Source organism: Colias croceus, chromosome 19 (assembly GCF_905220415.1).
Source record: "Colias croceus chromosome 19, ilColCroc2.1".
Lineage (NCBI taxonomy): Eukaryota > Metazoa > Arthropoda > Insecta > Lepidoptera > Pieridae > Colias > Colias croceus.
In genome coordinates this window covers 2,488,074-2,503,776 of record NC_059555.1, presented here as the reverse complement: position 1 = coordinate 2,503,776, position 15,703 = coordinate 2,488,074, and the positions used below count along the sequence as shown (strand labels likewise).

At 31.3% G+C, this 15,703-nt stretch overlaps 3 protein-coding genes across 3 annotated transcripts; 1 reads left to right on the top strand and 2 right to left on the bottom strand.

Moving 5' to 3' along the window:
• Positions 1-222: 222 nt before the first annotated feature.
• On the bottom strand, positions 223-2,091 carry LOC123700368 (CCR4-NOT transcription complex subunit 10). The gene has a single exon (XM_045647562.1). The coding sequence runs from the start codon at positions 1,977-1,979 to the stop codon at positions 282-284; it is 1,698 nt and encodes a 565-aa protein (XP_045503518.1). The 5' UTR covers positions 1,980-2,091; the 3' UTR covers positions 223-281.
• A 1,059-nt stretch (positions 2,092-3,150) lies between these two features.
• On the bottom strand, positions 3,151-3,951 carry LOC123700176 (ribonuclease P protein subunit p29). The gene has a single exon (XM_045647312.1). The coding sequence runs from the start codon at positions 3,799-3,801 to the stop codon at positions 3,175-3,177; it is 627 nt and encodes a 208-aa protein (XP_045503268.1). The 5' UTR covers positions 3,802-3,951; the 3' UTR covers positions 3,151-3,174.
• Positions 3,952-9,435: 5,484 nt separating this feature from the next.
• On the top strand, positions 9,436-15,152 carry LOC123700391 (aldo-keto reductase AKR2E4-like). Its single transcript, XM_045647593.1, has 6 exons — positions 9,436-9,776; positions 10,543-10,716; positions 10,980-11,096; positions 12,313-12,480; positions 13,751-13,954; positions 14,575-15,152. The coding sequence occupies exons 1-6, from the start codon at positions 9,702-9,704 to the stop codon at positions 14,752-14,754; spliced, it is 918 nt and encodes a 305-aa protein (XP_045503549.1). The 5' UTR covers positions 9,436-9,701; the 3' UTR covers positions 14,755-15,152.
• Positions 15,153-15,703: the final 551 nt, after the last annotated feature.

Below are 15,703 nucleotides of genomic sequence, written 5' to 3'. Positions count from 1 at the left end.
GTTTGAAACACTTCAAAACAGAATTTTTCAATTTTATAATGCTAAATGTCTGTATGTCTGCTTTGTCAAATCTGTTTCAATGTATCAATATATGTAATGCAAATTAAAAATCCTGAAAATATTCATAGAGAATTTTCTCTAATCAAATATTAATTTCGTCATTGCTCTTAATAGGAATCAATAAATATCTAAAAGTCGTTTAGGTAGATTGAAACAAAAATCAATAATTTACTTTTTAATATAAAATATAAACACAATTTTTATAAAAATTTATGTCTATGTCATTGTGATACATGAGTGTAGCGTATTTTACGTAAAATGGTATGGCAATTCTCTACATTGCCCAAACAAATTTCCACATACATTTGTAAAGGTAAAACTTTTGCAGAACTAATTTGCTGCAGCACTTTTCTTGCTTGTAAAAGATCACCTCGTAAGATATTGCACACAGCTGCCTTTGCCCATACCGCTACTCCAATAACATCTCTCATTTGATCTGGCAACCCTGATACTAATTCATGTATCATAGTTGGTTGTAAATGTTCTATCGCTTCTACAGTTTTATCAAGAATAATTAAAGCTTCTGCTGCATAAATGTGTGCCCAAGTTTTATTACTCTTAGACGCATCTGCTTGACTTAAAAGTTCATTAGCACTAACTAATGCTGCCAGAGGGTCTTGGAGGTGTAAAAATATGTAACTCTGTAGAACTAATATAGAATTCTTCAATTCACACCTATGTTTCCAATTGATTGGTGGACCAGGAGGAGCTTGTATCATTGGTACCGACACATCTGCAGGAGGATCTTGATTAGGCAGTAATGTGATGGCATTTTTCAGGCATAGTGCTGCAAATTCTAATGACAGTGATGGTATCGCAAAGGATTCACCAGATGAAGAATATTTCTCCTTTTCCTTGGCAACAAGGACTTTTGTATGGGATCCACTGCCAAGTTTCTTAACTATGAACTTCTGAGCCTCATCACAACAACATTTTTTAATGCAGCACTCAGCTAATCTTACCCATACTAGTGGATTATTGGGGTAATGCCTCGCTGCTTCAACGAGACACTCAAAAGCTCCTTCAGTGTTCTTTGTAGCAAGTAATGCTAATCCTAGATTGTACACATATATTGGTCTGTCCTTACACACAATTAATCTTTCACTGTCTTCACTCTCCATAGTTTTAAAATGCTCTTTTAGAGCATTCTGAAAATACTTAGTAGCTATGTACGGTTTCTTGATTGATAAAAATATAACACCAAGGTTATTGTTTATTGCTGCCCATATATCTTCACCCTCATTTCTTACACCATAATTGTATTGTAAAGATCTATAAAGTCCCAAAGTATTAGCAGCATCATTAATATTACCGTTTATATACTGTTGCTGGGCTATGATGCAAACATTTTCTATAGAATCAGCCTTCAACTGTACCTTCTGGCCAAGGAATATTTGAGCTCTGCTTACCAAACGTTGATACAAATCACTCACCTCATTATTCGATTTTAAGCCCTCGCCATGTGTTTTAGCTATTTCTAAAGTTTTATCGTAAGTACGCCTACATAGTGTACATTCCAATAAAAGCAAAACAACATGATGTAGTAGCTTTTTGTCCTTAATTACTTTTGAAGCTAACAGCTTTTCTAGGATTGTAGCACTCTGGTAATAGTAACGTGAGTGGTAAAGAACCACTGCATAGTTATAAATCGCGAAAGGCGAAACCGTCTCTTTGACATCTTCGTCAGGGAAAGAAACGCCAGTACAATCTGCTAACGTTGATTTGAACTTAGCCACATTCTTCATATCACTAGCAGCTAGCTCCACTACTGCTTTGTTATGTTGTATACGTTTCAACAAGGCACTGTTATTTCCAACAAGATTTTCTAATTCATTAAGGTGTTGTAGTGCGGATGTATAGTCCTTCTTCAGATAACATTGATGAGCTAATACGGCTGGTTCATCTGAATTGTTTGCCATGGCGTTTTAAAAGTAATTAAATAGCAAATAACGACTGAAAATAAATTGTTTTTTATTTTCAAAAATAAACGCGATGAACTATGAATCAAATGTCAACTTCATGTACACTGTCACAACCTAAGAGCAATAAGTCACAACTAGGTTAATTGCTCTTAGGTCACAACCACAGTCACAACATTGACAGTTTTTCTTTTTTTTTTGTGGCAAAAAGCTCAAAAATTTATGTAGATACTTGTCTTATTTTGCTCCCTAGATATACGAAAGAAAATATATTACAATGTGTGTACTGGGACGATTCGTCCAGGGTTTTCCCTGAAGATTTTTAAAATTTTAATGTTTCAAGTTTCACTCACTTTAATCGATGTTTTTAAGCAGGTCACATCTTTAAAGATACAACTGAATAGACATCAAATGTTGCATGACTAGAGGGGAGGATAAAATACATACTTTTAAATTGCTGTTTAAATATTTATTACAACTGCAACTAACATCATCATAAATACAAAAATCTCTGCCACGCAATATTTTAATATGTACTTCACTATTATCAAAAATCGACAATGAATACTGAATACATAATATGAGAACATTTACTTCCGACCGCCTTTTCCGCCGTCCGGGCCGGTACCTATACTGGTTAACTTTTGGTTGACGCGTGAGTGTAGAACCATGGGTTCCATTCCCGGAGACAAAGAAAAAAAAAAATGACTTGGTCTGGTAGGACATAGAAGGCTATTATAATTTAATTCTATATAATCAAATCTAAAACCTGTATCTGTTTTGAATTTGGAATGCCTCAATAAAATATGTATTTTATATAAAGTTATAAAACATTGTAATATAACAAAAAATATATATTTATAAACACAATTAATGTACCATTATTACTAAACTAGTTATTACTGGTGGGGCCCTGAAAACCAGCGCTATGCTAACCATATTGGCATAGCATAATATGCTGAGCGGCCTTACCCTTCAGATTGCCAGTCGCCACACAAATTATATTCTTAGTTTTAATTTTTAAGTGTATTTTGATATATTTTTTGTGTGGTGGTGACTGGTGGTATTTGGTGTGCCTAATAATTTTTTTTTTATTTTTAAACTATTACTGAATGGGAATTTTATAAGATGATACCTACATAATATATGAATTATGAAATGAAATAAACAATTTATAATTTAAACATATTTAATTCTATAAATCTGGATGGAAGTTATTCTTGAATTTTTTATTTGATCGTTCAGCTGGCCTGATACATAAATGTTTACCAAAAAGAGTAATTTTTACATTTCTTATGTACATATCAAACACACTTTCCTTTTTAGGTATGGTTGTCACCACATCATCTTTTGATACAATTTTTAGAGTATTTTTTGTATCCATAATACATATGCCCTTTTTACCAACATAACTAGGGCATTTTGAACGCACCACCTCTAGCAAGCTGCCGTGAAAATCTGCCTTATAGAGAATCTGTGTAAATATATCCCATCTCTTACTCATTGGATCAGGAACTGATTTATCCAATTCTAGCATATCAGAAATATAATCTATCCATATTGCGTTGATTGCCTCTACATCCTTATATTTGACACTGTTACGTGGTATAGAATAAAAACCCAATTTCCTTTTTTCATTGCGTGATAGCAGATTATTTCGCCGTTTCTTTACTTTCTGCTTTTGAACTTTACTTTTAGATTTTCCTAATACAAAATCTTTTTTTAGCTCGCTTCTAATATTGGCTACATCGGATCGTGGTACATTTGATTCTAAAAAATTAACTACACTGCGAAATGCTTCGCTGTTTACCTCTTCGTCCATTTCTTGTGGTATTTGGTTCTTTTACAAACTTGTTTGAATTTGAAACTTTTATTATGTATTTGCACTTCTAGTCTGTACTACAACTTTTTTTAACAATGTTCTGTTTATAATGATCATTGAATAAACATAAATAAATTGTTATTTGTATAATAAAAAATAAAGATTTATTTATTTATTTATTTTTATTTTTAAATATGATTATGACATTGTTGCATTGGACACATAGAGCACACGTGAGTTTTGACAAATGACAGCTGACATTAGTGACAAAAATAGCATTCAACCCTAAAAGGCCCTACTCACGGTTCAACACAACCCACAATCTGCTGACACAATTTGTTGAAGTCGCGATTGAGCGTTCTCTACTCACGATTCATCCAACCCTCAATCTGCTGATACAATTTCATTCCGCGATTGCTTGCCACAACGTGTGCACGTCACGTTGATGCCTGGCCTGATGCTAAACCTCAACGCAATAATACGCATTATTAATGGATATACTAATTTATGAAATATAAGATAATTATCTTTGTAAAGCTTGTATTTTTTCCAATTTTATTGATAGATTTCAAGGGCTATAAAGTATAAACGGCTATAAAATATAAACATCTTCCTCAAATATGTAAAAATGTCTTTCCCGCGTTTATCTCAAAACCGCCATTTTGCGATTACTGCGCAACGCGATTGAGCCGAGATTGGAGCAATCACAATACTCACGTTTCAACACGCACACAATCTGCTGAGACAATTTGTCGGGTTGCTTCCGCGCCGATCCAATACACAACATGTTGGGTTACGCCCCCAACGTGCCCTCAACTATACTATTCACGACACAATCTGTCAGCTCACTGCAGATTGTGTCAGCAGATTGTTACTGAAATTGAATCGTGAGTAGGCTACTTAAGAGCAATAAACCTATAGAGTTCTTATATTGAGACAGAACAAAATACATATTTTCTAATCTACTTACTCTTAGTCAATAACAGCATAAGCCAGATTGAGATAGCGATAGAGTATCTGCACTGTCTTCAAACGTAGCGCGCCGGCAGTCAGTTTGTTTTCCAACCAGCTGGTGGGATCAGTGCGTCAAGTGTTTTTAACGAAATATTTAGAAAATATAAAGTGTACAGTGTTTCTTTTTATTTGTCAGTGTGCTAAAATAACTATTGTATGTTTATCAACCGGCTATCACTAGTCGAATGGGAGTTTTGGATAAAAACAATGTGCAAATATCTTTCCATCGGTAAGTGATTTTCAGCAAATTGATAAATATTTATGTTTTAAACCTATTTGAAGGTTTTATCAAGCGCTTTTTTGTAATTTTATGTTGTAACTGTAACATTTACCTACTTTATGGGGTTGTGGAATATAGAATAATGAAATAATTTTTAAAAAATGTCACAATAATATCACGTTTGGCATTTTGTTTACCACCGTAGTGTTGTAACATATCTAGCGTATATTATCGATTTATGACAAAAAATCTATTTCATAATTATTAACGTTGATTTATTTATTTTGTTTCTTATATCAGATTTATATTATGTAGTTGTTGTTGCAAATAATAGATGTAAATTTTTTACCGCAGGAAAATAAAACATACCACGTGGTTGTTTTATTTGCCTTATGTGTTTTAGTTTTCGTTTGTTGTTTAGTAATTTCTCTTTCAGTTTATTAATAAATTCATTTTGTTTTAGATTTCCAGAGCTAAATAAAAAATGGGTATAAAACATGAGACATGAGTTGATTGGACGCCGCCACAATTTGCTATATTGTGTTCACTGCATTTCGAGCCTGCGTGTTATCAAGATGGATACTCTAGAAGAATTGTGCAATCTTACGCTTACGTTTTTTTTGTTCCTGTAGTTAGATAATAAATACATTTGATTAAAGAGAGTGAATTTTTATTTTGAAATTTTTTACACATAAGTTACTTTAAATGTGTAACTATGTGAAAATTAAACGGTTGATTAAATGACAGTTCTCATAGATGAGAAACTACTATTGAAATACATACTTAATATACATGCGTTTTCAAAGAAAAACCCGCATAGTTCCCATTCCTGTTGGATTTACGGGATCAAAAGTAATTTTTCCAAATTTCATTGTAATCGGTTTAGTAGTATTCGCGTGAAAGAGTAACAAACATTCATCCTCACAAACTTTCGCTTTATTAGTAGGATGTTAGGAAAATGTTTTCATTAAGACTGTCTTTTTATTAACTTGTTAAAATGCTGCATGATTCCTTCATGCTGACTGTGCCTTTCTCCTCACTCCTTTAACTTTGTCATCATTTCCTTCTTTATTTTAAATTACATTTCAAGTTTTAAAATTTCTTTTATAATATACTAGCTTTCCGCCAGCGTTTTTAAAGAAAATCCTGCACAGTTCCCGTTCACGTGGGATTTCCGGGATAAAACCTAACCTATGTGTGTATGTACAAAATTTCATTGTAATCGGTTCCGCAGTGAAAGAATAACATCCATTCTCGCATAATTTCGCATTTATTATATACAAATAATGTATTCAACTGAAATTAATTATAAGTTTTGTTTTTTTTATTTATTATTTCACGAAACCGTAAATGCAAAATACATTCACGATTTTATCGATTGAAGCACATCCATCACTATCACCTTCTATCTATCTAAATACGTACCTATAGTAAAAATGGTGCCATGACTATGTTGAAACGTAGCTTGTTGTCTATAGCTGTCTCATTCTTTCATACGAAGTTTTCTTTAGATAGAGAGAAACAAATATATGTAAATTGTATACGCTCGATACAAGTACTCTATAGGTTTATTGCTCTTAGATTCAACCATGTTTAATGTTGCCACAAACTTATCTGACCCGGTGACAGTGTCACTCATGCCGCTTTCTTTTTATTTATACAAAATATTCCATACGAAAAGTCTGTGAAAATGTGACATTTCAAAATGGCGGCACGAGTTCCAGTTTTTGCCACCGGGTCAGATAAGTTTGTGGCACTTTAAACCATTTAGGTATGTACTTGGTATGTACCAATGTACACAGGGTATGTTATATTATGTGAAAAAAAAATGTGTGCGTGTACTGTACTAAGGCGTGTACCTTAGGCGTGTACTAATGTACACACGTAAGAAGTGAAACTGCTTTAATACCTTATTTTTCAAAAAAATAATTTAGGTAGGAATTATAGGTAGGTATGCAACTTTACAGAAATACGAATCACGCATGGTAGAAGAAAAAGATGGCCCCTAACGGAAAAATGTCACGCGTAACGAAAAAATGTTACACTAAATTTTTTTCCAGCCCCAATAAAGAAGTATCACTTCAAAAAAATGTGTGCGTGTACTAGTGTACACACGTAAGAAGCGAAACTTCTTTATGACCTTATTTAAAAAAAAATAATTTACTATATGCAACTTAACAGAAATACGTCGAATCACGCATGGTAGGGATAAGAAAAAGATGGCGCGTAACGGAAAAATGTCACGCGTAACGAAAAAATGTTACACTAAATTTTTTTCCAACCCTGATAAAGAAGACCAATGCAAACTTGGAATCAATGGAATTTTGGGTCGAAAATGACCTTGATCGATAGGTCTCCGTTAGGTCCTTTAAGGTCCCACAATTTTTTCGTTAGGTCCCCTTTAGTTTTTTTTTAATAATTTTTTCAATTTTGGGTATAAAAAAAAATACACTTTAGCACCCCATCCATAGAATTTTGGGTCAAAAATGACCTTAATCGATAGGTCTTCGTTAGGTCCTTTAAGGTCCCACAAATTTTTTCGCTAGGTCCCGTTTAGTTTTTTTATAAATATTTTTTTTTTATTTTGGGTATAAAAAAATTACACTTTAGCACCTCATCCATAGCAAAATTGGCGAATTTTATCAAAATCGTATTCTTTACCGTTAGGTCCGTATAAGTCCACCATTGAAATTGTTAAATTATTTATTTTATTAAAATAATAAAATAATTAAAACCTGCGCATATCGATAATCGTCGATGTATCGTTTAGCGATATGATCAAGACAAATAATCGAGTCATGTTTACTCGATATTGATGTGGCCTCACGACATACACTATCATAGAAAGAAAATATACTCAAATTTAATCTTTATGAACTAAGAGATTAAGTTGAATTTAAAACGCGATATTGAACCGCATTCCCCACGAGACTATCTTGGAAAGAAATACAAATTTAGCGAGACTATCTTGGAAAGAAATACAAATTTAATATTTATGAACTTAGTGATAGAGTTGAATTTAAAAACTCGTCGCTTAAAAGGTCGTAAATTTTTATGACTTTTTTAGTGACGGACTACTTCTAGCTATCGTTGTCGATAAAAAAATATTTTTATATGTATAATTTGAAATGAGATGAAAAATAATCTTCATTATATTAAAATTGTACACAACTGTACAAAAAGGAGTATAATGTTTATTTTGTAAGTATATATATTTTATTATAATTTACGCTCGGTTACTTTTAACTGGCAGAACATTTTAATGGTACGGAACCCTTCTTGCGCGAGTCCGACTCGCATTTAGCCGTTTTTTTGTAATGTTAATCTTGTAACCTTTCTATTATGTAATTTGTTTATATGTATTTATTAATATTGCGTATGTTTCAGATTATACAGGGTTATTTGTAAAACACCGGCAACCTCGCAGGACAAGATAGCTAACATCATAAGTAACAACATTTGATCTACGACTTTTGGCATAACGCAATAAATTATTTTTAAATGATTTTTTAAGCTTTTATTGTACTCTCCTAACATTTGTAAGTCTATGTTCTATTCATTGTCGAAATGACGACACGACGCCCCCTTTCCCCTCCCGTTCGCTTCTTGGAATGCGCGTAGAGTTTATAATATTCAAATGGAAAATTAAATGAATATTTGTATGAAAATAAAATATCAAAAGTCGTAGAACAAATGTTGTTACTTATGATGTTAGCTATCTTGTCCTGCGAGGTTGCTGGTGTTTTACAAGTAACCCTGTATATTTAAACTTTTAGTACTACTTTTGATAATGTTCTTAGGGACATATTTATTTTATTGAAATGTGCTGTGATGAATGAATACATATTTATACCTACCCAAAATTAAAAAAAAATATATTTATTAAAAAAACTAAAGGGGACCTAACAAAAAATTGAGGGACCTTAAAGGACCTAACGGAGACCTATCGATTAAGGTCATTTTTGACCCAAAATTCTATGGATGGGGTGGTAAAGTGTATTTTTTTTATACCTAAAATTTAAAAAATTATTTAAAAAAAACTTAAGGGGACCTAACGAAAAAATTGTGGGACCTTAAAGGACCTAACGGAGACCTATCAATCAAGGTCATTTTTGACCCAAAATTCCATTGATGGGGTGCTAAGTTTGCATTGGAATAAAGAAGTTTCACTTAAAAAAAACTAAAATAGATATACAAAATGTGAAACTCGAAAGTAACTGTGTTTGCCTGTCTGTCTTTTCTTCACTCCTTAACTATAATACTTATGCTGTAGCCACGCTGTAGCCAATATCCATGAAAGCCTAAATTTTCTTAGTTTAGGTTTATGAACGGAACCTGAAAATTTTAGATATGGCAATAATTGGCTCTAAAGTTTGGATGACAGATTGACAGAACCACGACCGAACGCAAATTTAAATTTGCTTGTTTACAAAAATAATTCAATGATTATTAATTAAAGGTTATTTTGGTCTTATCAATATTCATTTGAACAAGTATTGTATTTGCACTTATAATTTTGTCAAGTCAAGTTATCTTGAAACTATATAAGAACCCTTTTCAATAAAACGATAAGTATTTAATTGTTTATTCGTTTTCTATCAACTCCTTAAAAACTCTTTTTGAGGTTCCCAGTTATAAATTAGGTACTGAAAAGTAATTATTAAATATGGCTTTTAAAGCTCCAATTCTTATATTGAACAATGGCCTAGAAATGCCTATTGTCGGACTTGGAACCTATGCGGTAAATATTATCTTTTCTAATAATTGTCTAGCTGTTATTTAAAAAGAGTTTAACCTTCTCTTAAGTTATTACATTATGAGTTAATCGTAGGTATATCTATTTTTCATTTTATATAAACAATATTTCTCTATAATTACTTTCATACATTATAAAAATTATGAATTACAATTTAAAAAAATTGATCAATTCGAGCTCACAAATTAAAAATTACCATACAGCTTTAACACAAACACACTAACACAAATCTTACTTTATCCAACTTCTCTCTCAATTTAATTAAACCTTTTCCTTATTATAAGTTTACAGTTTCGGTCCATTTAAATGTCAATTAAAGGTCATGTAATTTTACATTTATATGTGGTTATTTGTGAATTTTGGTATAATAACTTCAAGAGTAGCCTTTGTAAAAAACTATACACAAAGACCACCTGGAAGAAATAATATTAATTTTGTATATTTTGTCACAAGTAATATGCATTTACAGCTTTGGTAAACCAAAGAATTATGTCCACAATTTGAACCCAAATCACCTTTTTTTTGTATATCATCTGATTCATTATATCTATGAAATATTAATAAATTTGTTTAATTTAAAAAATGAGGAATATACTTGAAAAAATAGAATGCAATGACCAAAAATCACTTTCTATCATAAACAAATACACACATTACATAAAAAAATATGTAATAAAAATCACACTACTTCTACAGAGAGTACTAATTTAAAATACTATAGCTAAATATAAATAATAAAATTAACTTGCAGCGAAAAGCAGAACCTGGTCAATACCAGCAAGCCGTAGAATGGGGTATAGATGCAGGCTATAGGCATATAGATACAGCTAGTTGTTACAAGAATGAAGAGGAAGTCGGTCAAGGGATTAACAAAAAAATAAAGGAAGGAATTGTCTCGCGGGATCAACTGTTTGTGACTACTAAGGTATGATCAAACTCAAACATTTATTTACTCAATTCTTAGAGCAGCACTTTTTCTCTCATAATATATTTTTTAAATTTACCACCAATCCAAAAAGTGTTCTGAATTGGTGATCAAATTACAATAATTTGTAAAAATGAAATAAATTCAAAATTTTACAAATTTTCTCTGGTCTGCTAAATATTTTTTTTTTTTATATTTTACATTGTTTAACCTTAGTCTTCTACTTCTATCAGTAATGAAACAATAAAATTGTTTTGTTTCAGCTATGGAATGATTGTCATGCAGAAAAAGATGTAGTTCCTGCACTAAAAGAATCCCTGCAAAGGTTAAAATTGGACTATGTGGACTTGTATCTTATACATTGGCCTGTGTCTATTAATGTGAGTCATAGTAAATAATTGTTCACAAAAAATTATGTACATATTGTGTTTTTCAGAATGTACTTACAGTTAAAAAAATCCATTATGTATAGGTAAACCAGAATCTGATTGCAATTAGAGAAATCAAAATTTTGAGTGTGCAACCCTAGGGAAAATGGACTGAACGATCTTGATACTGCTTATTTTTTATTTTGTCCTCAACATCATTAGTCACATTTCATAAGTGAACAATACTGTACTTAGTAATGAGATATCCACTTAATATTATGTAGGTAGATACTTACATGTATAATATACATATAACTTTTATCTATGTAATACATAATATTATTATTTACACATACCTATATTTGTATATTCATTATCATTATGCCATGCAAAAATATGGATGTAACGATAATGCAGATCAAAACTAGATTGCTCATAATTTTTTATAAAATAAAATAAAACTATGTTTATTTTCGTAAGTATTAACAGATACACACATTATAAAATTGACTTGGACAGCTTGACGAATAACCGTATTGGAAACTCTTATAATAAGTTGTCATAAAATTATATTGTAATCAACAAACAATATTATTATTAGTAACCTACCTACTTATAATATTTTTAATTTTCAGTATCAAAACGGGTAAGTCCAATTTACCAATAAAATATTCAATATTGAAAATTGTGATGTGTTTGACCCTTCTTCATCGAATGTTTTTCTACACACATTATAAACAACACCTCTTGATTGTGATCGCAGCGGCTTTTTCGACATTTTCGAAGATTTTTTAGACAAAATCCTAAAATAATTCATCAATTGCAAAGAAGACAAATAATTTGACAACCAATTTGATAGTTGTCAAATAAAATTGCCATATGAAAATCTTTTATTTCTTAAATATAAATATGCCATCAGATTCTGGTAGACCTATAGTAAGATAATCTTTACATTTTTCCAAATTTTTATACACACACAAGAATACAACCATTAAAATGTTAGTATTGAAAACATATTAAATTTTTCTTTACATAATAACTAGTTGCTCTCTCCAGCTTCACTCGGTTATCCTCATTTTTTAAAAAGTTTTTACAGTTATTATCATAGTCCAAGCAGAGTAAATCTACAAACCAATTATAATTAAAATCTCTCCCGCCGTTCTTGAGTAATGTGTGTAACTACCTCAACTTTATTTTATAGATTCTTTAAATAAAAACGTATTTTCAGGCGAAAGGTGATGACCAAGAAATAGATTATATAGAAACATGGCGCGGTATGGAAGAAGCTTTGAGCTTGGGTCTCACTAAATCCATTGGAGTGTCCAATTTCAACGAGGAACAGCTTCAGAGGATATTAAATAGTTCTAAAGTTAAGCCTGTCGTGAATCAAGTGGAGGTAAATAATTATTTCCATTATTTTTAGTATGTGTTGTTCCCAGGCCTTTAATTGATGTTTAGATGGGCAACCTAAAGTGTTGAAAATAAATTTATATAATAAAATTAAAATAATATTTCTCCTAAATAAATAGGGTATAAACCATCACACTGGCCTGACGATTGATATACATTAAATAATATGTATTAGTGGTCTTCTATCCTCCTCTTTTATTCTGGTCATGCAATTCATCTTTGTTGTTTGTGCTTATTTTTTATTAAAAATGGAAAATTACCTGTTTTTATTAAAGAAAATTAAACCGACCGACGAAAAAGTAGAAAGTCAACTTGTTAAAAGTCAACATTAAAAAATTAACATATATATTATCTTTTTTTATTTTTTGAAAGCAGTTTTTTTTAACGAGTTGATAAAGAAATAGATATCATCATGTGACATTCAAACAAGTGCCTTATATTATAATTACTAATTTACTGATAAAAATAATTTGTATTCTTACAGGAAATTGTAAAATTACATAATAAGACGTAAATTAATTATTAGGTATTTTGTTTTAAAGCAAAAAATGTGTTTAATTACTATTTAATTGCGAAAAAATTCCACACTAACGTTAAGGTTTTATAATAATAACAGACAATAAAATAAAAAAAAGTGAAGTCCCATGTCCCCATAGTGGGGTAAGGGGCAGATGCATTATGCATACATCTGTTTCACTGATCGATTTTTCTTTAGGGACAAGTAGGTGATCAGCCTTCTGTGTCCTACCAGACCGAGACATTTTTTTTTTCTTCGTCTCCACCGGGAATCGAACCCAGGACCCTTCGGTTCTACGCTCACGCGTCAACCACTGTACCAAGGAGGCGGTCAATAACAGACAATAGACCAATATAATTGCCATTTTAATTTCCTTTGTTACGTAACACTGTACTTATCACTACATAGTATAAAACAAAGTCGATATCTATGTTGCTTTCATATATCCTAAAATGTCTCTTTGTATGCTTAAATCTTATAAACTACACAACGGATTTAGATGTGGTTTTTTTAATAAATAGAGTGATTATCAAGAAGGTTTTAGTATATCATTTATTGGGTACATTGGTAGTTTTAGGTAAAATAAACACTATATCAACAATTATAAAAAAAAAAAACAATTAAAATCAAAATATTTTATCAATGATTTTTGCCTTAAAACTTCATTAAGTTTGAGTAAATTTCCAGGATTTTTTTAATGCTTCATATTTATAATGTAAAAAAATATATAAATTTACAGATAAACCCGACACTAACACAACACAAGTTGGTTGATTTTTGCAAGAAGCATTCTGTACAACCTGTGGCCTACACTCCCCTAGGTCTTATATCAGACGCTAGACCAGAATTCGCGGGCAAGGATGTGATCAAATCTGACCCTAAACTTGGTGCCTTAGCTGACAAGTATGGAAAAACTAGAGCGCAAATCGCTTTGAAATATTTGGTAAGTTCACGAGCTAAGCTATAAGAATTAGCTTATAAGAAAATTCTTAAATTGAAATTCAAGTTTTATTTTATTTATTTATGTACTAGCTTTCGCCCGCGACTCCGTCCGCGCGGATGTCGGTCTTCGCGTGGATGGTTTATTTCTCCATTTTGAGTAACTCTGACAATGACATCTTATAAATATCTATTGGACCCAAATACGGCTAGGCCTAATATAATACGCAACGTGTGTTCGCGGTTCTACAGAACAACGTCTATGGATAAAACTGAAAAATGAAAAATTAATTTTTTTCTACCTATTTTTCCTGAATAAAAAGTATCCTATTTTACTGATCACCTACTTGTCCCTAAGGAAAATCGATCAGTGAAACAGATGTATAATGCATCTGCACCTTACCCCACTAGGGGACATGGGACGTCACTTCATTTTTAATATATTGTTTTTGTAATCATAGAACAAGTTTATCATTATTGTCTGTATTATAATTAATTTTGAATTTGCATAGACTTTCTTTTTATATTGTTTTTGCATAATAATTGATTTCAATATAAATTCAGTTCACATAATTAGTGTCTAAATATTAAGCTTGAATATATTTTTACGTATTTTATTTACAGGTACAACGAGGCATTGCAGTTCTACCAAAGTCGTTCACGGAATCTCGAATCATAGACAATTTGAACATTTTCGACTTTGCACTAAACGAACAAGAGATGGCGCTAGTTGACAGTTTTAATATTGACCATAGATGCGTTCCCGGGGCCTCTTTCGCTAAATATAAGAATTATGCGTTTTAATTGTTTGTTTGTTAATTAAATAGTTAGGAACACAAGCACCTTAATGTTACGTTAGTAAATGTTACTTAAAATTGTTTGAATTATAGGTGAACCAATGTAAGGTTTAATTTTATAGTTTTTTACAAACCAAAAAGGTGTTTTTCTTTTGTTATCATAATAAGATTTAAAAATAAGAGAAACATAATGACTAGGTAGGTATACATCAGATCATGCACATAATTATTAAAATGGTGCCAAAATGTAATGGATATATTCTGTGCCTATGTTTTCCTGTAAGTTAGCTGCAATAGTTATTGGTGATATAATGTGATAGTTTTATAGTGCTATAGCAATTGTTGTGTATATTTTTTATATATGTATTGGTGTTTGTCTGTTTTATTAAATGAATTATTTTCGAATTGTTGTATCTATTTCCATTCATTTTACGAACCTTACCTTGTTTATCCCCTTTTAGAGTTGTACAATGTAAAACAGTATCATTTTGAATTTATTATCATGCTCAAAATATCCCACTCTTAGATACCTTGAATATAGGTTAAAGACATCCATCCATCGACAAAATAAAATAGCCCTTAATACCCATTGAGATACACATATGGAGACGACACCGCCTATATCACATATGTTCCGCTCAACATACGCCATATGGCTTAACTGCACGCTCATTTTTTATTTGTTTTAAAGTGAAACGCATCAAATATGCCTTCGTGTGTTTTACGATATTGCACAAATAATACGGAAAAGTGCAAAGGAATAACTTTTATCGGTGAGTACCTAACTAGATAATAATTTTTAAAACTTAGTTAGAGCATGGGTCCATGTTTAGAGCAAAAAAATGGCGCACATATTTTGTTCGTGGTGTCTTCTCCATACGTAGTAATTATTATCTTAATGTTAATACCACACGTTAAAACGCATGTGCATCAGCAAAATATATACAAAAATATAT